Source organism: Rhyacophila brunnea, unplaced genomic scaffold (assembly GCF_057557595.1).
Source record: "Rhyacophila brunnea isolate RB1 unplaced genomic scaffold, BYU_Rbru_1.0 scaffold_16, whole genome shotgun sequence".
Lineage (NCBI taxonomy): Eukaryota > Metazoa > Arthropoda > Insecta > Trichoptera > Rhyacophilidae > Rhyacophila > Rhyacophila brunnea.
The window spans coordinates 27,425,221-27,451,532 of NW_028232816.1; the positions used below are offsets into that span (position 1 = coordinate 27,425,221).

The 26,312-nt window shown below is 35.0% G+C and overlaps 1 protein-coding gene across 1 annotated transcript in view; it reads right to left on the reverse strand.

Moving 5' to 3' along the window:
* Positions 1–26,312, reverse strand: part of LOC147074567 (zinc finger SWIM domain-containing protein 4-like) — a 171,494-nt gene that overhangs the window by 10,270 nt on the left and 134,912 nt on the right. Inside the window, exons 4-10 of the mRNA XM_085944090.1 lie at positions 7,226–7,518; positions 6,104–6,391; positions 5,726–5,862; positions 5,428–5,586; positions 3,736–3,840; positions 2,082–2,221; positions 97–372 (exon numbers count right to left, since the gene is read on the reverse strand). Of these exons, the coding sequence (XP_085800216.1) occupies positions 97–372; positions 2,082–2,221; positions 3,736–3,840; positions 5,428–5,586; positions 5,726–5,862; positions 6,104–6,391; positions 7,226–7,518 (1,398 nt within the window). The remainder of the gene's footprint in view (positions 1–96; positions 373–2,081; positions 2,222–3,735; positions 3,841–5,427; positions 5,587–5,725; positions 5,863–6,103; positions 6,392–7,225; positions 7,519–26,312) is intronic.

The window sequence follows — 26,312 nt, forward strand, 5'->3', positions numbered from 1 at the left end:
TCATACCTGTACGAATTTTGAAAGGGTGATTTTAAATAGAAAATATTGATTACAATATGGTGTTCGTGTTGTAGATAAAATATCACGCAAACATACCTCTGGCCAGACACCTGTCGTCGACGGTCAAAGCGCAGGCCGGGGACCCCCCGGGGGGACAGGTCCCAGGGTCTGCATGTGCCGACAGAGACGGCGTCCGCTGGGTAGCCCCACCGCTGGTGCCGGGTTCGCCGAGGGCGCGCGCCCACTTTGCTGCGGCTGCCACCTGGCGGAGGCGAAGGCCTCGGGCGCACGCGGAAGCCAGACGCCGAGCGCCTGCCCCCAGTCCGCCGGCTCTCAATGCTTCCACACGCCCTCCCACAACCCCAAGATGTTCTGTGAAAAATTAAGTAACATTAAATAAAACATCGAAAAATACCCATTTGGTTTATTTGATTTGCATGAAAGTCATTATAATGCATCTATTTCCAAATACATACTGACAATTTCATTTCCATATGTGGAAAATGATGTTTTAATTTTTTTCATTTTTTCCATGCGATATTTTCAAATTAGAGAAATATGTAGCAGCAATTTTCTTTGACGCAGATGATAGGATCGTTTCGTCATATTTAAAAGGGGGCCCCGAAACAGTGCACACCAGCCATGCACAATTAAGTATTAAGTTATATCAAAATCTTGAAGAAAGATACGAATTTCTCACAAATAATATATTACCCAAAGCATAACAGAATCCCTGCAACTAATACCAAAAGGGCCTATGTCCCATAATATAGCGGATAGCCACTCAAACAGATATGTACTTTTTTTTTAGTTACAGAACGTGATTCTAGGGAAGAATTTATCGGCTATTATGTCATAACATTTGTATGCACATTAATGCCAACTAACACAATAACTGAATAATGTCGAACTGCATTTGTATTATTAAACTTCATTTAGACATAAACCAACATTGCCATTAATATAATATATCGTCACTGTTCTGGCAGAAAACACTAATTCGAAAAAATTACATAATTATTGAGTTAGTACCAAAATGTTCCTTATTTCAAACTTTACCGTCTGGAAATCTTCTTAATAAATAAAGTCTTTATTTTAAAGTCATTCTTTTTACGATTACTTAATAAACTCACATGATAGACCATTATTTCAAACATTTTAACAACTTCAAAGTCAAATTACTCAAAACTAGTATTCTCCAGTTAGTGTGTTCTGCCCAATGACATTATTAATGGACGACGCACTCAATACAGTAGCTAGCAAGTAAATTCACCCATAGTGACATTCGCACGTGCATAGGTAGATGTCACACAATATCCATTATACGATATCACGCATCAGGAATTCATAGCAATATCACCTTTATTGTAACGGCGTTAGAACAGTGTTTCTAGTATCAATGTTCGTTTGAGAGAACCTGTTCGAACCGAACCATTCGGCAGACCCGACAAAAAGTTTCGGGAATTTATAGCAATATCACCTTTATTGTAATGGCATTAAAACAGATTATGCCATTCGGCAGACCCGACAAAAAAAGTGAGTGTCATTTTTTATTCCAGATGCTTCGTCCATATTAATGTCATTGGTTCTGCCAGAACAGAGACGATATCGACAGTGTTTAGGAAAAAGGGCGTAACCCTCAATTTTTCAAAAAGTGCTTTTATTAGATATTAACAATGTATACAACTAAATACACATTCTATAAAAAGGAAGTAAGCCACAAATGCCGAATTATTATCTAAATTCAGGTTTTAATTGCGATTAATTAATTTTTAATTTATGGATAAAAGCATTTATCCGCAATTTTAATGATTTTTCTGTAATAACTTCTTTAATTATTATTAGATCAAAAATATCTTACACCAAATCATAAATCATCATGCACCCAATGTATATGGCTATTTAAAAAAAATATTAAACTAAAAGCTCTCAAAAAACGTTTTTTGCCTCTCCTGTAAAATTTGTTCAGTGAGGGTTACGTCCTTTTTCCTAAACACAGTCGATATATTATAAAAAACAGTAATAATTCAATTTTATTGATATTAGCATAACAAAGTCATAAGTGAATAATGGTCGCTTACCATGCCAAAGAGGCTGTCCTTGTTCATTGAACATTGGATAATTGGAAGAGGGATCCGACTCAATGGCGGAATAGGTATCGCTCGCTAAGATGTTCTTCAGATGGTCATTTTCCCACGACAGTTGGACTGCATCTAACGCTCTGAAAAGTCAAAAAGATTCAAATTAAAAATGGGGATCGGATTAAGGTTTTGATGACATTTGTACATAAATAAAATAAACATTTAAATGTGCTATATTCACGTATCACTTTCTTTCAAATCAACCGCAGTGTAATACAGTGGCGAAGAGTGCTTGTTAAGGGGACGTAAGCAAAAAAAGAACTTAGATACATGTGTCTTTACATTTGCATTAAATAATGTAATATTTTTTTTATTTACATTTTATTCAACAGTTCACACTATGGAGTCTGACAGCAGAAAAATAAAACCGCTGTCAGACTCCAATCAAACTGTTATTTTACAAACATACAGTTTTATTTCTCTGATACACCATGGACTCCTTGCTAATCGCCATGTTTCACTCATATAATTTAGAATTTTGTTTATGATGTCATCACTTATGTTGGTTTAAATTTTGAAGGTGCCAAGTAGACTTGAATAATCATGAGATTTCTATGCAGTCAGACAGATGGCACTGCCTACTTAACATTTTATTTTTTCTACCACTAATTATGTTTTATAATTAAATAAGTAATAAACCCTTGTAATTAAAAAGATAAATAATTCCTCAGTAAAAAACACTTCTCCACCAATATACAATATAAATTACTTTGCCTTTTTCTTTTTGTATACTATGGTTGTTTGGTTTATAATTTATATGAGTTATATTTATAATATAAAGAAAACCCTTCCATCTTTCTTCATTCCATTCATGACTAACTTGTCCAATTATCCTATACATATTTGAAATAACTCATTCCAAAATATTGTCATATGTACAATTGTTAAGAACACATAAGATGACAATATAAAATACTAAGAAAGTCTAATTTCCAAATTACTCAGTGATTATTTTCATATCAAGTCAGGTAAACATTAGATCACTTATTAAAAATCCATTTACCGCTTTATGTGTACGGGAATGACAATGTCCTAACTACTAATAGAATATATTCAGAGACACTCTTGGCTCAATTTGAATTTTAAAATTACACTGTAATGGTGCGTTGTAGACCAGACCAGTCGAATTGGTATCACAAAGGAGGCAATTTGCGGTGAATCGCTATTTGTCTGATGCATACACAAAGGACAGTGACATGAGTGACTGTGCAGTAATCATTTCAAGCTAATCTTCGTAAATTTGTAAGTGATCAGACTTCATACATGTTCAAATTAAAAAAATAAATATTATAAGGTAAAACTCGATACCGATAAAAAAAAATTTGGAAAATAAATAATTATTATGATAAAAAATAATTTCTATGACAGCAGACATTATCACGGTTTGATAATGAATCTTTAGTGTCATGTTGAGGTTACTATGATCCGTTTAATTATTTAGAGAGATCACGAGCGCAGAACTACAAGGTTCCAAGTGTTTATTTTTGGTGAAATAAAAGCAACAATGAGGAATTAATACTACTTCGCTGTTAAGTTTGTTCTGTCAAAAATAAACACTTAGATCCTTGTAGTATTAGGCTCGCGAGATGCATACTTATGGAAGACGGTTCTTGGAGTAGCTGAGGCTGACGGATGAGAGGCAGGTCGACTGTTGTGCAGACGGAGACGTTTACTGGCACGCCGGTATTCTCTTTCATAACTAAAAGAAGAAGAATAAATCTTATTGTTTTTATTACAGACATATATAATCAAAGAACATTAGTTTATGAGATTCGCTTAACGCGGTAAGAATATAATATAGTGTCTAATTTAAAAACCGATAATGCTTCAAATACATTATCACCACGTTACGTGCTGTCACGCGCTGTTACAGTTAGCTGCCGTTATGGAAAAAAAATGTGTCGAAAAAAAGTCGGTTTCTTGGTACCTATTCAAAATGTTACGAGACTGATGACCCCATAGTAAAATTTGCCAAAATTGCCAGAACAACAATGAGGTTACCTTACGCGTACGGTACTACGAAACGCACTAGTCAGTGAACGTTGTTTTCTATTTTCTGCAGGCCTACACATTTTCGACTCATGTCAAAATCGCGTGTTCTTTGTTTTTAGTGGTTTTCTGTGGATTTTTTATTAAATTACTATCTATGTCTGGTGGATATGTCTAGTATCCAACGAATAAAAAAAGAAAAGAAAGAACATACTGATTTATTGCAGTATAAAAACGGGCAACCAAATTCGCCATTTTGGAAAGCAACGATTTTGCGTAAAGAAATATCATGTGGGCAAAGAAGTACGTATGCGTATAAACTTCGTATGTGTTTGTAATTTTGTGCATTTTATCTTTGTGTATCATGCAATGTCGACCATATTTGCCGGCCTTTCTGATTGCTGTGATTTGTACGTATGCTCATTCCTTTTTTTTTTTATTCGTAGGTATTATCTATGGATACAATGCAAGTAATTTCAACATATGCACACGTAGAAACTGTTATATAATACATAATATCGTCACTGTTCTGGCAGAAGACACTTATTCGAAAAAATTACATATTGAGTTAGTTATACCAAAATGTTCCTTATTTCAAACTTTACGTCTGAAAACCTTCTTAATACATAAACAGTCTTTATTTTAAAGTCATCCTTTTTACGATTACTTAATAAACTCACATGATAGACCATTTCAAACATTTTAACAACTTCAAAGTCAAATAAATGACTCAAAACTAGTATTCTCCAGTTAGTGTGTTCTGCCAGAACAGAAACAATATAATCGCCACTTAAGTCTTATAAAATGGTCAACATCTAACAAAATACAATTATGTATTATGTATATGTAATTTCACACAATATGAGGTAAGTATCTATAACTTCTAAAACCCACAAAAATCATATAAAAAGATTACTTAAAATGTTACAAATAATGTCGATAATAATATGTCCTATTTTATTCTGCTGACACAATAATACGCAATACGGTGGAAAAAAGAAACAAACGTTAAAACCAACCAACTACATGTGTCATACAAAACGTCATTTACCACAGATATTGAATTGTGTAAATAGACTACAAATAATTGAAAATATCATTATTCAACACTGTAAGGGCCAGCAAACACAGACCACAAACAACCACAAAAACACAGCCACCTTCCATTAAGTGTACCTACGCAATGTGTGTCACAGGCCTGCCGCATTTTTGTGATTCTTTATAATTTGTATGGTCTGGCCCTCAAATCTATACATCCACTCCAAATTTAGAAATATCGCTAGTACTCAACACTTACTTGTTATTATAGAGGGCGTCATCTTCCGAACTATCCCCCGAATGTAAATGGTTATTGTGATTATGGTTATTAAAATTATTGAAAATATTTCTGTCTCGGTCCCGATCCAGGTCCCTCTGTCTCTGTCGCTCTCTTTCTCTTTCGCCTCTGTGCCTCTCTCTGGAATACAACAATCTCATTGAAATTAAATGCTTAATCTTTTATATTAATCAATTCATAATATAATAGGGTAAAAATAAGAAGAATTGACATCGGCAACCAATGTTGTTTTAGTCTCATAAATTTCACATTCTCTCACCTGTCTCTGTCATCTCTGTCAGGTCTATGTCGGTCTCTGTCTCTTTCATCTCTATCCGCCCTGTGCCTGTCTCTCTCTCTGTCTCTGTGATCTCTATCCCTATCTCTATCACCTCTCTCTCTATCTCTAGAGTGATACTAGAAAAAAATATATAAATCATTAAATAATGTAAACCTTTTAATTTGACCTAGATATCTAAAAATTCAGACTAGATTAAAAATTCCAGTAATTTATTTATTTCTGGCCACAATTTAAATTCAACCTGTGTTGGGACAACAGGAGTATAAAAAAAATGATTTGACCTTTTTAAAAGTAAATACATGCAAATTACTATGAGAAGCATAAAGATTTATTTTAACCTATCGAAACTACTCTTACCGGTGGCAACGTCCTACAGTCGGGGTCCTCAGGAGGGCAAACCTCAACGGCGGACCATTTCTGCAGCAAGGCCTTCCAATATTGCCTCTCGTGAGCGCCACTCCTGGGGTTGAGGACAATACAGACCCAGAGGGCGCCGAGCTGCTCCCACAGCTGGCGGCATTTGTTGGTCATGGGCGTGTTCTGGTTCCGCCACAGCAGCAGGCGAGGATCAGACAAGAACTGTTCCGTGATCAGCGTCAGCATTCTTGGACCATTTGAATCTTGCGCCCGAAGCATTTCTCTCACCTGTGGATAAATATTCATATTATTTCAAATATGTTCATTAGACCAGCATCTGGTAAATTACATATGCTTCTCGTAGTTGTTATATTGACAATCAATATGAGGATATCCCGAGAAACTTTTTATGAAAGCCATGTTGACTAAACCAGTTCCAATTCAAACACTTATCGATCGATGGGTATGGATGGGTGTGCATTCAAACTATATTTTCTAGCTAAGCTGATGTCCTGAACCTAATCATAGGTACACAACAATTAAGAATTACAGTTTTAAGAATTTTTTGGGTAATCAAAGCCTTCTATCCCAAGCCACACAGTTTTCCACTTTTTTGTAATGTGTGTTAGAGCATGGACAGAATGAATTAAACAAATAGTTATAATCTTTCCTTACAGAAAACCTGTCTATTTAATTTAAACACGTAGGAAAAATTAATTTAATATATAACTAATTCATCCAAACCATCGGCGGATGGCATAGCGAGGTGTGGAAATTGCGTGATTCTAGTTAATTATTTCAGAAAGTAGATCTACAGCATATTTTTTTTACATTTCTATAATGAATCTGAACACGAAGAATCGATGTGTAATTTTGGATTGACAGCGCTAATAAGTTTTTGACAAATCACAACTGGCGAGTGGGGTGAGAAGCGCCCAAGCCTCTTGCAGTGATAAAATAAGCCACTAATTCCAGTCCAGCCAGTCTGGTGTACTTTGCACTACTCATATAAGTTTACACTGTATCTTGTGTGATTAGTCATGTCATGTCATTCAACCAACCGATGCCTATGCCCTCGCCCCGATATGCTCTGTGGGTTAGAAATATAAATTTAAAAAATACCTTAGAAAAAAGTGAATTGAGATGCTTGTTGGCATTATAGTAGCCACTCTGCAGCAGATAGGCGCGGACCTGCTCGCAGACCTGCGCCTCGTCCAGATGCCAGGCATGGGCATCGTCGGCGGCCGCCCCCGCAGTGGGGTCAGGCGCGCCTGCGATCCGGTTGATGGCCGATTGCTGCTGCAGGATCTCGTCTGCCAACTTCTGCGCGGTGGGCAGCACCTCCGTGTGGTGCTCCGAGATCAGGTACTGGACGAATTTCTGCAACTGCTGCCGATCCATCTGGAGAAGGGTTTCTGCAAACAAAACAAACGCAATATTAGTATTATTTTATTAATCGAGATAGCATTTATTTGATATTCCATTGTACAATTGTACAACATTGATAGAGTGGCTGAGGGTAAAACGAGTACAAGTGACATAATATCAGTGATATTATTAATGGACAATGCACTCAATACAGTAGCTAGCAAGTAAATTCGCGCATAGCGACATTCGCACATGTATAGGTAGACATTACGCAATTTCCATTATGCGATATCACGCATCGGGAATTTATAGCAATATCACCTATATTGTAATGGCGTTAGAACAGTGTTTCTAGTGTCAATGTTCATTTGAGCGAACCCGTTCGAACCGAGCCATTCGGCAGACCCGACAAAAAGCATCAGGAATTTATAGCAATATCACCTTTATTGTAATGGCGTTACAACAGATTATGCCATTCGGCAGACCCGACAAAAAAGTGAGAGTCATTTTTTTTCCAGGTGCTTCGTCCATATTAATGTCATTGCATAATATACATAATCACAAAAAGTGACAGATGCAATTTTCACATCACCACAAAACAGGATTTAAACATGTAACTTTGTATGAAAAAATATTATATTTTATTCCTAACAATGAATTGCATTCCATAGTCTGAGTCGCCCCCTTCGAACATTAAAAACAAAAAACTATATACTCAATATTTTCTTCTTGGAATAGTAATAATGGATCATTTAAGAACAATAACCTCATTCACAGAATGTTGAACTTTACAAATGTATATTTAACTTCGAAATCAATTTACTCATTTTAGTCATAGGTACTTGTATAAATTTAATCCTCCTACCTCAACCATCAAAGATAAAAAAAATCATATAATTTCAAAAGTTATCAGTAGGCACAGTTTTAAAATCCACATGGCCATTCTAAAACGACAGAAGTCCCATTATTCTCATCTCAATTTCTGCCTAAGGAAGATGTTCCATTACAACATGGTTTCATATTATGCTTTAAAGATAGGTACCTACCTACTATAAATTAATCCTGACATTTTTTCCGGGGCAAGAAAGTAAATTTCTTAACCACTGTGTCAGACGTTATGCTCTCTATTGTTTTTAATCACTAAAGTGGATGTTTTATCTTAATGAGCCATTGGCGGTCATATTATGTGTTTTGGACGCATCGACAAGAATGTTGACAGGTGGCACTGATACCTTGTATTTTTTTCCAGTAAGATAAGGTACCAACAAACAGTATGTTGATTTTTAAGCAAATCTGGGTAAATGTGCCGCAGAGGTGGACATGAGATTTTACAACTTTCTTTTTAGACCAAACCAAACCAAACCTAACCTAACCTAATCTAACCTACATTACCTGATATAATCTTAGTTTGTGATAATGGTGTATCAAAATGTATGAAAATTTCAAATTTTCAATTAACGATTATTAAGTCGAAAAACCGATGCGCCGACAGAAAAATGACATGGAATAAACTGTTTTCGTAAAAAAAAAAATATATAAATAAAAGCTCGTGTCCACCTCTGCGGCACAATTACCCAAATCTGGTAGAATATTTTAGCTTTATTATGAAAAATTGTATGCTGTTTGCGAAGCCAAAAAACACTAGATTAGCCAGATGAAAATTTTACAAGCTATAGGTAGATGCCTATTCAGAAATGCTAGAACTTGTAAAAAAAAAAAAATGCTTAGTTGGCAACACTGATCACCAGCACTTCAAAGTAAACAGATAGTTTGGCTAACATTTGGAAAATATCAGGTTCGTTTAAAAATTATGTTTATTTCTTATTATCTCGTTAAAATATATTTCTAGCATTTATTTTTATTACAGTCCCTGTTTTCGATTGGAACACTACGGCCCGATATTATTAATTAATACTAAAAGTTAAATGTGACCTATCAAAAGTCAGAAAAGTTTGCCGACCCCTAGGTTAGATGACAATTTGTCATTTTACTATTCACTGTTACCCAATTTGCATAATCGCCATATTATTGAGGGCACGATAAATTAAATTAAACAGAACGCGATACTTCCATTATTTTCCTTTATAGCGAAAATACCCGAAATAATGATGGTTTGGAATTTTTATAATATTAATAAAATAGACGTGCATGCTTTTTTTTATACAAAAAAAACTAAAGTCATCATTTATTATCATCATTACAGTTAGGCGGCCATTATTTTTAAATTGCACATTAAAACGCAAATTTTATAGATTCACTCAAGCATAAAAAAAAACTTTTCCTGGCCGCTTAGCGCAATAATAAAATATATAAAACGTCTAACCAGCGCGCGGCCCGTAGAGGCACACTACGTATTCACAATGTACTAAACTGAAAACGATGAGTTAAACTTCCTAAATTATAGATAAAGTTGAAACATTATTATGCCGAAATCGCCATTAATCAGACAAAATAATTTAGTGTTGTAGTTTCTGTTCGGCGTTTATTAATAATGTTGCCAGCCGAAGTGGAAAATACATACACCAAGATACGTGAATCAAGTCGGCACCATAATAATAATCTATCCGGAAACTTATACGTATGCAGTTCGCCGTATCAAACTTCGCCGTGAAATGTTGTATCAAAATATGTGGCCGTATATTAATAGCGTACATAAGTGAAACGGCAAATAATTTTCAACTGCATGTGGAACGAAATTTCGGCCGCGTTGTCATTCGGAGAACGATAGTCGACCTGTTTGCACGTCAATTTGTTTTGTGATGGCGTCGGAGGAATATATTCTTAAATCGTGTAAAGATGACTAAAATACGTACCACATGTACTTGAAAAAGAAAACAAGTTAATGAATATACTATTATTATTACGAATATAATAATAAACATAACATAAAAAGGACGCATATTGGATTTTTATGACAAATTATATTTCGTTCGGCTCGCGTCATTTGCACAATCCGCGCATCGCCTAGTCACGATCTTTTTATACCATGCCTCAGCTGAGGTATCAACCTCTTTAAAACACGGTTCTTGTCGGTATACACTTTACAGGAAGCCAGAAGCAAACAAATTTTGAAAATAGTCGATATACTGAATAATTTGTTAGGTTAGGTTAGGTTTTCATTCTTGAATTCATGGATTTTGCCAAAATCAGATATGAAAATTGAATTAATGTTCATATTGAATCTAATAAAATTGGAGACCGTATAGTACCTATACAGTCATCTCTTTCCGATAAGAAAGCTCACGGCGAACTGTGCTACGGTAAAAGGTTTTACGTACAATTAACATGTAACCTAATATGTTATAATATAGTACCCGCACTATAATTCTTTAAAAAAAATTGCGGGCTTCTTACTGTGGGCGTGAAGATTTCTTTACATAATTTAGTACGTCCGTATTTTGTCAGTTATGTTTTATGTAAATTAATTAGAATAATTAATTTATTTTTGTTAATAATTCTCGGTGCTCCTCTCTCACATGGACACTTTTATTAGAAACTCTCTGCATACTTCGAGTATTGGGCATCTTCGCCTGAGACATTCTTGAGATGCTTCACATGGGGCCTCGTGATACGCTTGATTAAGACCGAATGTGTTGCGGGGCGGGTTGGTTTGGAAGAAACTATTAGGTAGTACCTTACATGTGTTTTGTAGATGGCAGCAAAATCACATCGACACATTCGACATATTGTAGCGATCGGATTTAGAGCTTTCGTATACGACTGAAAGGATGTATAAACGTGACGGGGTGAAAGAAAAGATGAGTTTTCTGAACACACGCATTCTATTAATTGTACTTGGATGTTTGTCTGTCACTGTGTGTTTTTCCGCCTTCTGAGTGGAATCTCTTCTCTTTAACGCAATAAAAAAAGTACATTTTTCGGAACTAAGTAGTATTTATACAGCGAGAATAATGCATATTTGTCGTACTATTTTGATTAACCCAGCTTGCATATTATAGGATCCACTTGAATCAAGTTACTTTACTATACTAAAGATGGATAAGAAAGCAGACGATACCCCATTTTTTCAAAAAGAAAAAAACGTTTTTAATATACATAAATAGCGCTGAGTTTTGGGAATAAATATTATACATTTTTAGTTTATAACATCAACCATTCATGTTTCAGTTTTAAAAAGCATTACCATTAATAATAAATAATTGTAGATAAAGCTCCCTAAAATTTTTGAATGACCGTTTCATAATAAAAAAATATTTAAAATAATTACAAGATAAAAAGAACTTTTTATATACAACGTTTTTAAATTTTCTGTTGAATCAATATGATATTTCTATCAAGTACAAATTTTTTTGATCGTTTAAGCTTGTCAAGTCAAGTTTATATATTATAAACTTGACTTGACAAGCTTAAACGATCAAAAAAATTTGTACTTGATAGAAATACTGAATAATGAAGTGTCTTTTCATATTGATTTCCATAGTAACGCACGTATATATTATTTAATAATTTAGTTGCTAGGACCCCCTAGCAACCAATAATGGTATCGAAATAACTTTTCATACAAAACAGAATTAACTAAAAATGAATCAATTCTACTTAAAGATGGCTAAAAGTATTAAAAGAATGCACTGGCATCGTGTTCTGGTATATTCTAAAAGTTTCAAATGTCTAGCTATTCAGGAAGTTAGTTAAAAATCGATTGCAAGATTTTTACTGGATAAACAACCACCGGACAAACAAGAATACGAGCTAAGAAAAACGTGGTAAATAAAAATAAAAAAATATATAAATCGAAGTTATATAATGTTAACGTGGAAATTTTGCCGCAAATTGATTACCAGCCTGCCTCACCATATCTTTTCACCATACTTGCCTGCTTCACCATACTTTCATATAACCTGCCGCCCCTAGGTAGGTACCTACCTACATATATTTAAGATTTTTCTGAAAAAGCTATAATTGACAGTAATATAGTTACCGTTCGATTTAAAAATTGATGGTTACATATTGTAAATTGTCCGTATTACATTTCGCATTTTCACAGTTCACCGTGAGCTGTCGTGCCAGAAGAAGTGGCCATGTAGTATTAAGAATAAAAATTATAACGCGTTGTCTGTGAAGACCGTAATGTTCCAATTGTATTAGATTCAATAAGAAAAATCAATTTGATATTGATTGATTTCAAATATCTGATACTTACGAGAACCTACCAGTATTCTATATAAATATATACGATATGATTGAATTTCTAATTTACTTACCTGCCTATTTTCTTCTGTATTTCCCGTGTATTCCTTGACATGAATTTGATCTCAATGCTGTACGGCCATCGGTTTCTGATACAACAGCTAACGGTGAACTGTGATATGGCCAACTGCATGCGTAAAATTACACATGGTCCAGGTTTTGTTTTTGTCGATTTTAAATTAGGAATGCCATCAGATATTTGATATCAATCAATCGTTCTTATTGAGTCTAATAAAACTGAAACGTTAGGATACTGTCTGCGATGCTTCACGAGCAACGCGTATTTCCTTATCTCAATGCTATACCGCCATCTCGTTCCGGCAACTGTGATACGGCGAAATGTAATAATACATACAATAATTATTTACATGTGACCACAGAACAGATAATAATAACAGACCCGACAATAAAGTGAGTATCATTTTCTTTTCCAGATGATTCGTCCATATTAATGTCATTGAACATGATAAAAAATACTGTATAAAAAATGGGGCGACATTTTTGCGCTGCCTAGGTGGCGGCATTTTGTCTAGGAACGTCACTGCGTATATAACAATCAAAGTAATAATTATTGATAAATTTTGCGTAGGTAATCAGTAATCACACTGAATATGTCAGGTAAAACCGATCTCCGCTCAACTTACTCGATTTAGTAAGTGAAACATTGTACTTTTTAGTGCTTTAAATAAAATGAAATAATGTAGGTAACGGGTAAACACGTAAATGCGACTTAACAAATACAGTTTTACCGGTTTATCACACCTGCGTACCATAAACGTAAATTTACACTAGATTAGCGGCTGGAACACACCGACTCTCTTTATTTTATCATTTAGATATATTTAGAATATTTATTTAGAAAGAGGCACATATTTAACGGCTACGAGTTAGAAAAATCGCATCTCAAAATATCACAATATCCGCTAAGTATTAAGAGTAAGTATACATTATAATATATTGTTGTAGATTAACTTAAATTCTTACTAACCAATCCATAATAGTTTAGGTATGCATGCTGTGGACGATTCGACAAAACTACATATGATTACAGATGGTGTTTGTTGGTTTTATTAAATTCATTAAGACGGTACTTCAGTGAAACGGCAAATAATTGTCAACTATAGGTGCGACGAAATTTCGGATTCGTTGGCAATCGGAGAGCGAAAGTCGAGCTGTGAACACGTCAATTTGTTTTGTGATGGCGACGGGGGAATTAATTCTTAAATCGTGTAAAGATGACTAAAAACGTTACCCATTTACTTGAAAAAGAAAACATGTCAATGAATATATTATTATTATTAGTAAATAGAACAATAAACATAACATTAAATGGACGCATGTTGACTTCCGTGCCCCAGCTGAAGTATAGCCTTAAGCCCTTCTCACCAAACCAGAATCGATGAAAACATTCTTCAAATATAATATAATTCGGAATTTTATATAAATATCATCATCATCAATCAGCCTGGGTCAATCTGCTGGATGAAGACCTCCCCTAGCTCCCTCCAATCTTCTCGGTCCCTAGTTTTTTGCTACCACGTATATCCACCGAACTTTATCTATCGTTTTTAGGCGTTTAGTGCCCCTTCGATACCACTGTATGACAGCATTTGTTCAGCGGTTGACTACTTAACTCGCCGAGCGACATGACCAGCCCGTTGTCATTTCATCTGCCTAGCGACCGTTATCACACGTACTATCGTCTGCTTCCTCATCCACCGGTTTTTTTGCGATCTTTACGCGTTATGCCCAACATGAACCTTTCCATGCCACGTTGGCATATAAATATATACGATAATATGATTGCATTTCTAATTTACTTACTTACCTTAATTTATTGGTTGTATTCTTGTGGTTTTTGCATATATTTTGAAATGTTGTATTTAGACATGAATTTTATCTCAATATTATACAACTATGTATCTATTTCTGATACAACAGCTTGCAATGAACTATACGGCTAACTACATAAATGTATAAATATCCGGTCACGATGGATAAATGCAAATGCTAGCGTCGCTAACTAGTGGAGATGTATCACCCATACGGGGTATTGATCACTCATAACAACACTCGGAATGCTGAACGTAGATAACACCGATATAACTAAAATAAAAGAAAATATTATCATTAGATGTTGAGTTGGAATTGATATTTCGCAAGCAAAACACAAGGGGAAAGTTTTCTAATAATGTAAAGTAAAAAAAAACATACATAAACTAAGCGCAATAGGGAATCAATACTTTTAATATTATTCCAAAAAGTTTCCTTTGAAACGAGCCCTGGGCCTCATATTTATTTATCATTAAACTGAAGTGTGTGTGGCATCTGAAGATATATATGGCAATTTACTCGTACAAGTTCCACGGATTATAAAACAATTGCAATTTACCTACTTGATACTTGATACAAGATACCAGGATTATTCTTCGTGAGAGAGAAAAAAGATAGTCAGACAGAAATTTTATTTTCATAGTAATTTTAAACACTAAATTATTTACTATTTTTTATTTATTTAAGTTAAGTATTTTTTCCCTTGGAACATAAATCAATCCAATGAATATTTATCCCAGCACGAAAAGAGTAACAGAAAACAACTATAAATACGAATCAATTCGATGAAAAATCAAGTTTGAGAATTACAATACAATAATACGCGCATCTATTCGATACACTATGCTGCTATAGGCGGCTATCGAGGGTAAACTGTTAAAACTGTCTATCTTGCTCTAAAAGTTAACACAGCCAAGAGAGGTGCTACTTTGTTTTCCCATCACCACCTGCCATGTATGTACAGCCGTGGATATGCACGGCCGCCTTCCATGACGCTATGAATGTGTCTGAAAGAAGTGTTTATAAGTGCTCATTCCGTCCCGAAACGGAGCCGCACGGGACTGATGCTACAACCATGCACCGTAGTGCTTAAAGAAGAAAGTTAAGAAAACAAATGCGATGGTGTGTTTAATCTGTGTAGAAAACTTGACTGCAAGTGGATCGAAAAAATAAACCATTGAAACCACCGACCAAAGAAGTTTTCAAAGTATGAGACGAAGAGAGTTGGCTGGTATAAATTTGAATAAACAGCCCCCGTCCGTATAATTCAAGCTACAGATTTCAAAATAGTAGTAGATACGTATAATATACCTACGTCAAACCAAAATAATATTCAAATCGCCGCCATTTTCATGGAGAAATCTTCAGTTTATTTTTGCGTTCCATTTTCAATTTATGGAACGCATAATTTTACACTGGGTCCATCTGTTGACGTAAAAATTGAAAATATAATGGACTCCATATTATTGCGTTCTATTTTCAAATATATTAAAAAAAAAAAAAAACTTAGTTATAAAAAATACGGTATAGCAACAAAAAAATCCATCAGAGATGTTGATGTTATAGAAAACCTATATAATAGACATGTCCAGCGCGTTGATTGCAATCACATAACAATCACATAAAATCGTAAATAATAGTAGGTAATTAAGTAGGTAATTAAAGCATGTTTTTATATTGTTATCAATTCGGCTATACCAAAATCGTTCTGCAATCGTTTTCAAATGTTGGAATAATAATATATGTAACAAGTTCGTAATATTATTCCCCGAGTCCTAAATAGTAGGTACCTACCTATGTACCAATTTGATTTATTACGTACGTAGTAATATCGCGGTTACCGTGTCGAATTATAATTTCGTGGGTCCCGGTTCGAATCCCAGGCCAGGCAAATTTACAATGTGTTGTTTTTAATGTGTTTGGACTAGTTACTAGAAGATGGACAAGTGTCAAAACATCAATTTATCGTAAAAAATAAAATTTGCTAATACCTACAATCTCAACACTGTTGGGATCAGACATGGTTAAAAAAAATGGAAGACCAAATATTTTCTTGATGTAATGAATATGTATGTAAGTACATACTTAAATATCAAATACACGTGACGTTTTTCAATGTGTGTTTGGACTCACAGGTCGAGCCATATAAGTGAGCAACATCTATCTCTCGTAAAAAAAATATGAAGAATACTCCATGTGCTGCGGCCAAATTTCACATCGGATTGTTGTGCCGATGAAAAAAAAATATCAATATAAAAATATTTTATTTTCCAAAGATATTGACAAATAAACAACTCCAATGGTGTAATTCTAATAAACGTGAAATATCTTTATTGGTTGCAATTTAATTTTATTGCCTAAATTTATTGAAACAAAACGGACACGCCTCTCGAATTTTGGGCCAAGAAAACAATAATTTTATATTTCAATAATACCTAGGCACCTATACATATATATATATATATATATATTCTAGTGATACATTTTTTAGTTTTAGTTTGCGAGGCATTCGTATTGTACTGTACATGCTTACCTAGAAAAGCACTGACATTATTGTATCGACCTATTTCTCTCGGTGTCTATCTTCTATAGAAAATTGGCGACCAAATATACATACATCTCTCTATACTAGGTCAATCGTATCATATCACCAGGGAACACAGACATAATGGGAAGTGCAGCTGTTACAGGGTTTAATTCTTGAGTGTAGAGAAATAATATGGGATAAACTTAAACACGTGTTGAAGAATGTTATTTTCAATAGCTACGTCTGTATATTATGCATTAAAGAAACGGTTTCCAAACTGGGCGCGAAAAGTATGACCGTCATAAAGTAATAAACCGAATCCTGCTTCAAAACCTTTATATATATGGCGACTGGCTTATCATGTCTATATTATTAAACCGTATTTGCATATCACCAACGCCTTGGACATTGAGTCCACTCACATATATGCATAGTCAAAATCTCTTATATTATATAATAATATCCGCATCTATTGTATTCTACCTTTTCCCTGCATTATGAGCTTGACTATATCGTATTTATAATTGCGTATGCAGCTTTACTTTGTCTAGTGGTAGTTCATGGCTTATTGGTTGGTGTCAAAATCTCCTGCTCTATTATATTCACACTGTCTTCATTAAAAATGTCCCATAAGAAGAAATCTTTTATCCATGGACCCTAAACATATTAATTATGACATTAAAGGAAATAAAGGACCCCAGTATAAGTACTAATTTCAATATAAACTAGGCAGACACGGAGGAACAGTACCTACAATGAGTATGCATGGAAAAATTAATAGTTCTTGCTTAAACGATTTCTATAAAATGTTTTTTTTACGTTTTAGTCCCTTCATCAAAATAAATTAATGTTTTGTACGTTTTTATTCAACCATTTCGCTACAAAATAAATTACATGCATATTTACCCGCATACAATTGCATAATTATTTTTTATTGATAACATTCTGACACCATTATAAGGAAAATGTCTTCTTTTAGATCTGTGTACTTGAAAAGGTGTGCTTATTCATTACCCACATAATTCCAGGTGTAATATAAATTAATTGATTTCGTAATCATTCATTACGACACTTACTTAACTTCAGTTTTATAGCTATGGTACTACTACGAATAAATTAATCCGTAAAAAAATGGTACCTAAGGGTTGCAAAAAATGTCAGTTACTTTTATTCAATACCTGCCAACGATGCAGGAAGTAGCTCACATGATCGATACGCGCGTTTTTTAATGCAAAAAGTACTTTTGCATACTCCAACTCATGCATTATTCACAGCTGATAATAGAAAAAAATCGACGGCCATCTTTATAAAAGTCTTTCATTTCCTGTTGATGGAGGCGCTGCTGTTCCAAGTTTAATTTGAATATTCGTAAAGAATACTTCACCTGCACTTTAATGATACCCGTGTATTGTATGTAATATCTACAATCTTTCGTATGACGTGTCACGTATTGATAGTTATTCATTTGGATCGGATTTTTGTCAATCTGAATACGTCTTTGCTTAGAAGATATTCCTATCAATAATAAAATACATTGGGTAGGTTCATCACGGTTACACATATTAGTTGAATTAAGGTATTTAAGCTGCCATTTTTTTTTAATTTGTACCAACGGAAAATCGACAGAGATTCCCTGAACGGTGTACCGCGAGCGATTGGGAAGTGTCTGCAACACTGTAAACAATGTAAACAATGACTGGGAACACCTTCTCTATATCGGAGGACAATTTAAAGAATCATCCACTATTTACCACCACATAATTATCTCTCCGTAACCAATCTTCCTTGTTAATGGTCAAGAATTTAAAAAGGCAAACTTGAAAATTTCTTGAACAAGAATTAAACAGCTCTTTCAAGCATCGACCCAGACAAAAAAAACGTTACGTTCGCCACTTCAAACAAGCGCAGTTTCTGTAAATATTTAGATGACCGTTTTGGTATGGTCACAATACTGAAGCTCGATTCTATATAAATAAAAAGGATTGTTATTTTCCATACTAATCGTTGTTTTTTCATTTAAAAATACATTTTCGAAAAGTGCTTTTATTAGATATTAACAATGTATACAACTAAATACACTTTCTGTAAAAAGGAAGTAAGCCGCAAATGCCAATTTATTATCTAAATTCAGGTTTTAATTGAGCTTTAATTAAGTTTTAATTTAAGGAAAAAAGCATTTACCCTCAATTTTAATGATTTTCTGTAATAACTTCTTTAATTATTAGTAGATCGAAAAGATATAACACCAAATCATCAATCATCATGCACCCAATTTTTGTGCCTATTTTTTTATTAAGATTAAACCAAAATCATTCAAAAAAACGTTTTTTGCTTCTCCTGTAAAATTTGTTCTGTGTGGGTTACGCCTTTTTTCCTAAACACGGTAGATAAATTATTAAAAATATTCATAAAATAATATGTAATAACAATACATGTTCATTTTATAACAGTATTTATATGGTATGTAGGTACCTAAGTAGATCTACTTAACTAACTTGAAAATTAAAAATATAGATACCCATCCTAAGTATATTTTTCTTTCAAACGTTTTTAGAATTGCACCTAGATGCGTATTAAAGTGTAATTTCAGTTGAATCTATTACATTCCATATTTCGTATTTTGTCGATAGATACACATCTACAATAAATCAACAGTAGCATTACGAATAAGTCGCAGAAATATACTTTACTATGACGGTACATAATGTGCGTTGTATGACAGTGTCACAAAGCAAACGATTTGTCAAAATGGAGAGGTAACGAGGCGGGCATAAAAGCCTACCGCAGTGATAAAAACGGCATCCAACTCCCAAATAACCAACATTTATACGCAGACGTTAAAATTTCTTGGCACCACAATTTAGGGCCTCTTATCTACCTTCTCTAGTTTACAGTTTACATTGGGCTCATAAAAGATGGGACTAGTGAGGATCCACTATCTTATTCCATTAGATTAATTCACATAAAAGAGACAGAGATGGAGGGATGTAAACACACGGTGTTCGAGAAATAATATCTACAAAATTCGGAAATTAAAATAAATATTAATTGAAAGGACAGCTCTTGTAGATTTTTGTATAGATATAGATACAGACCTACAAACTTATCTGGAGAATGGCCAAAATGGAACTACGAACTACCATAGGACGCCATATTGAAAAACGTCATTTGAATGTAAAATTTTTCCAGTTACGAGTCGTGATTGGGTAGTTTTCGACAGTGGCTCCCCCATTATGTCGGGGTCACCACTTATAGGGGGGTGGTTGAAGGTTGGATTCTTACCGCCGATATTATAATAGTTCGACGGTTGCGTTGTGTGGGATGTGATATTGGATGGGTCTCATAGACGGAAACACATTTGGGTGTTTAAATTGTTTTATATTTAGTATAAAGCACAATTATTACGTATTACACAGCAAGATAAAATGAAAGTAAAGGTTTATAATAATACTTTTCAATTTAGATAATTTAATGGAACGGACGAGCTGCTCGGAACGTCTACATTTTGGAAACTCTAATTAACACCTGTGTCGTTTCCGTTGCGTTATTGTCTATGCTCTTTAAACGAGCGTAGACAATAATATGTCAGTTGTAGAGTCCACCTCCAAAAATCCCTGTGGCTGACTACCAATCTACTTGAGTATTCACAAGTCATGCCAGTATCCAAAAGCTTCCACGATGGAATCAGGTTGGTTTGAAAGGCAGGCCAGGTTGACTCTTCTGGGGCATGCGCAGCATAAGCATTGGATATTAATAATGCTCTATGGTTTATATTACATATTTATATAAATCGAATAAAAAAATATAATTATACCTAATACATTTAATAAAAGCAGTTTACTTTAATTGAATATAGGCTAAATTTCTCATCCATTTGGCAATACATATACCTAGGACTTTTGACTGTATTGGTATTACTTCAGAAAGCTTATATAAGAAGCAAAACACCCTGTGACCACTCTCTGAACCAATGACACTCCATCCCGAAGTTATCGTAAAATCTTACAACCCTCAACCCTCCGATTGACAATCACAGTAATCTTGCTCTTGCACGTGACAGCACGCGTGTACCTAAGGGTAGGGGTGTATGCGTATGGGTACATTACAAAAGATGGCGGACAATCTAAACCTAAACCGAAGTGTCCGGATACGGCTTCATTCTGCTGCCTCCGAATTACAATATAAATTCTTGGCTCTAAAATGGATAATATATTAAAATACGCAATATTCTCACACAATCAAGATGTTTTAGTATGTACATACACAACAGCGATTTTCTTTGACGCAGATGACGCAATCAACTGTCAGAATATTTAAAAGGGGGGCGTGAAACAGTTTACACTTTAAACTATTAAATTATACTAATATGTTAAAAATATGTGTATTTTTCAGAAACAGATTTACCTATGTAGGTACTTGCACACAGCAAAGTAAATCACTAATATTATTATATTGTGTCATTATTGTCGTCTTCAAAAATAATTGGATAAGGTCTTGTCCACATGGCTTCACCGATTTACCGCGAGTGCATGTGGACACCTCAATGAGGTCACCTGGACGTCAACCGCGCGCGACAGTCGTCACGGCACGAGTGCGTGTAGACAGCTCAATAGGTAAAATGTACCTGGAATGATACCTAGGGAAGATATACATACGTTGTTATTTTTGTAAGTATGTGGATCGTATGAATTTATGGTTTTTATTTTATTTTTTATCGTGGTGGGCCTCGAAATCACTCAACGCTTCGAGCCTCAGAGACACTCAGTTGAGGACACTTAGCGCACTTTGGGTCGCTTGACTTTATGGCCTAAACTAAAGTAATAAAGCGAACTCTGCTTCAAAACTACTACCACACCCGGTAGGGTAAGATCCCTTAAGGGGGTACATGCTCAGCGTAGGTCAAAATGGAGCTTTTGTTCTATTTTCAAAGCATGATCCTGGACATATCTTAAACGTTGTAGATAATCTATTTATATAATTTTGAAGCCTTATTAGCCTTTATATTTATTTTAAACATTTGATGACTGCATAAAGTATTTTTAATACATAAAATAGTATTCTTTTAAACCTCTCGCTCTAATGTTTTAGAATATAGTCATATTTCAGTACATAAATGTGCAGCGGTGTGCACATTTGAAGATAATTCTAAAGATACTCATTATAAGCTATGTCTTTGACCATTCAAGTGTGAAAAACATCCTACGAATAATGATTGCTTTATAATAATTATTGACCTAAGAATAAGGTGGTGTTTTTTTTAAATACGGCATTTCTCTTGGCATTCCCCAGTGGTTAAGCTACAACATACGACCGTAGCCATAAATTGACAAACTATAATTGAAGTAGGGAGTAAAATGATGTTAACGCGCGTAGGATAATAAGGCTTCAAAATTATATAAATAGATTATCTATAACGTTTAAGGTACGAGTATGTCCAGGATTATGCTTTGAAAATAGAAAAAAAGCTCAATTTTGACCCACGCTGAGCACGTCCGCCCTTAATGTACGGCAACAAATTATTGAGTCTATATGTACTATAATTATGGCGTGTGGCGACTGGTTTTGCATTTAGACATTATAATTATTAATTAATCCGTTTTTTAACGTAACTGTTGAAAATAACATGTTCTTTTAAGTTTATTTCATAAATTTTGACACCCGATATTTTATTCTTGTTACAATCTCACACAGGAGGCAACCAGCTTACATTGTTTGGATTTCCTACGTATACCTAACATTCCGCTGAATATTTTTTTGTCATCTGGCGTTGCAAAATGATCAACCAATAATGGTAAACATTGCAAAGCCACCATTCCAGTTTATCGGCAGGATTGGTTCGGTTCTGTAGGCGCGCCTCGTCCTACCAGCATCGGACCGAGCGAGATCAACGAACGACGATAATGCGCGAAGACATTAAACCGGGTAATTGTTTTAATCGCCGTTTTTGCGGACGTTCTGCAGCGAAATGCGGCGCCGGATGCCCCGTATCGGCAAATGACTGCAAATGGCGGCAATTTCGGGCGCGCACCGGCTCTAGTAACGTCAACCATAATCAAGTCGAAAATGGTGACGAATTAGGGATTTGATTGGTCGGGAGATATTTAGCCAGAGTGGTGGTACTCTGCACTAGCGACATCACATTACGTTTTTTTTCGTACCTACATCTATTTTACTAAATGACCTGCGATCCTTGGCACCATTATAGACAAATTACACGACCAGTTTGATATCCCGTAAAGAGGGATTTGCGACGCGTCATGGATGGCTACCAAACGTGCAAAACATGGGGGAGATCTCAGAGTAAAGACAATATACACATAGAGAGAGCCTATTTTTCGGCAAACTGAAGCCGTGTTTCTTGCATGTAACGCACAACCACAGAACAGATAAATAAGATAGAAATGTAAAGCCAGTCGCCATAGACCAAGAATCTGAAGCGAGATTTGCTTTATGACTTAATGACCGTCAGGTTATAAAACCACAAGAAAACCTGCAGGGCTATTGTAATTATAGTGGAACAACTTAATCTTGAAATTGCGCAGATTGCGATATTTTCTACTGCGCACGAATTACATAAGGTAAAATTAATTATCGTTAGGTACTTCCGAATGCTCTTACAAGAAGCCTGAACTACGTAATATTTTCTGTCAAAACTATAGAATTTCAAGAGTATGTGGTATTTTTATAGGTAACACGATAATAATACGTTTCCGTTTTTTGCTTGATCCAAAATAATACGGATATCACTCGAGGCGATTCCGTACACAAGACGGTTTTCTACAATAATAACATTGGTATCACGCGGCACAAGGTATTTCTTGATTCCAATTACATTCAGACTCCCTAGAATCACGTATGACAAGTATAATTATGTTGCATGACATTTGACAGCTCGCGGTTAACGCGGTCATGAGCGGTCGGGTTAGAAAAACATCACGCATGACAGGCTCTCACATCAAAACTCGTCCGCTTGCAACGTTTCGAATACGTCGATGTGACGTCATCGTTGTTCACAAAACACACGTTATGGAGCTCCCCGCATATTTGTCGAATGCTACTGTTTAATTAAAAAAAAAAAACATCTGCTGTTGCAATCGACAAGTCGCATGTTTCTCGGGCTACGAGTCAAAGACGCCAGGACGCATACAAACGCCTACGAATTGGTCATTCCAATCCCGGCTCGCCGATCGCCGCATCTAAATATCTATACGTTTCGAAGGTAATGTGCGAATGTCGATAGGTAAATGTGCGCGGTATGCATATGGGACATCGGATCCACATTCTTGGAAGGTTTGATTTCTGGCTGTGCGGGAGACGGGCGAGTTTAGATGTGAGTTCCGACTTAACTTGCCGGGAGGGATGCGACAGTAACGTCTGCTTCAGATATTATTATCAATTGTCAACAATATTCGCAGGTACCCATTGACTAAATCGTCCAGTTTTCCAAGGCTGAAATAGAAACATCAATATTTCACTTCAGATTGTCGAGATTTTGGTTACGACGGAAATCGAAACCGGTCGTGTAATTGGCTGTCCGTCATCACCACTATTTACAATGGTGCAGAGTTGAACAACTCTGTCTCGGGTCTTTATTAGAGTGCCGCCAACTGAAACAACACGTTGAAAAATGACCGTTTAAATCACAACAAAATTACCTACACCAAAAACAACATTTTCGTCTCATTTTCAACTAACAGCGTGGCATATTATTACTCTACATACAACCGAGCATAATCGTCATGAAATTGCTGATGATATAACCACTGTCATGGTGGGTGATTCTAGCTTTTGATATTTTTTATTATTTATTGTTGTGGTCCGTGGATTGCTTCACCATCCCTGCTATTCATATTGAACAAGAGTTCATATGAACAGAGCGCGTTATGTGGAAATAATAATATATAGCTTCCCTAGAGCAGTGTCCCCCAACCTTTTTACACCTGCGGACCGGTAAAAAAAGGAAAAAATTTTCGCGGACCACTAATACTGAAATAAAAATTGTTTAAGTAATATTTTTTTAATCTTATATTGTAATAGATGTACATAACTATAACTAATAAATATACATATAACAGTCTGATACAATTAAAATTTAACAAAAACAATGGGGTTTTTTTTTCAAGTGAAACCTGCTGTTGCACCTTTGCTAATATATTGGATATTCTTACGAAGTGCTGCATTCACGTCCAGTCTATTCTTTTGTTTCGATTTTATTGACGAAATGGACGAAAATGCTTTTTCGCATGAATAGGTTGTTGAAAATGACATTAATAAATTTATAGCTTTACAGCTTAAAGATGGATTGGGCGGCCCGGTCCCATTTGATCCACGGACCGGGGGTTGGATACCACTGCCCTAGAGTGTGGTTGTTAAGACCACAGATGCTTGTCGAACATCAACACACTGTGAAAACAACGGCTATGACAGGTAGAATGAAAGAAATCATCTGTGAAGAAGGTGCGGTCGCATTGTATGGGTATTTTTTTCGAACCACCATCATAATCAACATATTAGACGGGACAAATTAATTTTAAATTAAATTCATACTATGTTTCCTGGACTCTAGATAGAAGGATTTTTACACTCATTTCAAATGAGGAATTTTGGAGGCAGTTCGATTTTCGAATCGAATAATATTATAGGTAGTGTATGATTGTATTCTTGTATTGCTAAGTTCATTATTTTCTTCGACCATGGGCAATCCCAAAAACAAAATGGCGGCTCGCAGTTTGAAGTCTGTTACTTCGTTTACATAACCGACGTGTGCAAGATGTCTCGGTGTTTTACATGCCTATTCATTCCAAAAACAATACATATTGCTATTATTAATATTAATACTATCGACAGAAGGTACTTGATGGAAATTGAAATTAAATTCTAATTGACACACACTGTAAACACACACAGTATGTGTTTGCCTTTTGGTGAGTATACACAGCGCCAGAAGACTTAAATCCATTAGAATTCATATTGCTTTTTTTAACCTATATAAAATTGACGAGGAAGAATCTTTCCATTCTTGTTCTCTTCGTCCATTGGCACCCCAGAAATAAAATATCGGCTAGCGTTCTGATTTGAAGTTGTTATTCTGTTTGTGATTATTCATTCTAAAAACAATGATCAATGTATTGATTTGTCTTATTTATAGTATTATTTCTTTGATATGGAAATATGTGAGACACGTGAAATTTTAAATGGGAATATAAATGAATGAATATTTAAGTACACATTCAAACCTTATTTTGGCAATATCTACACATTCATCGACACTCT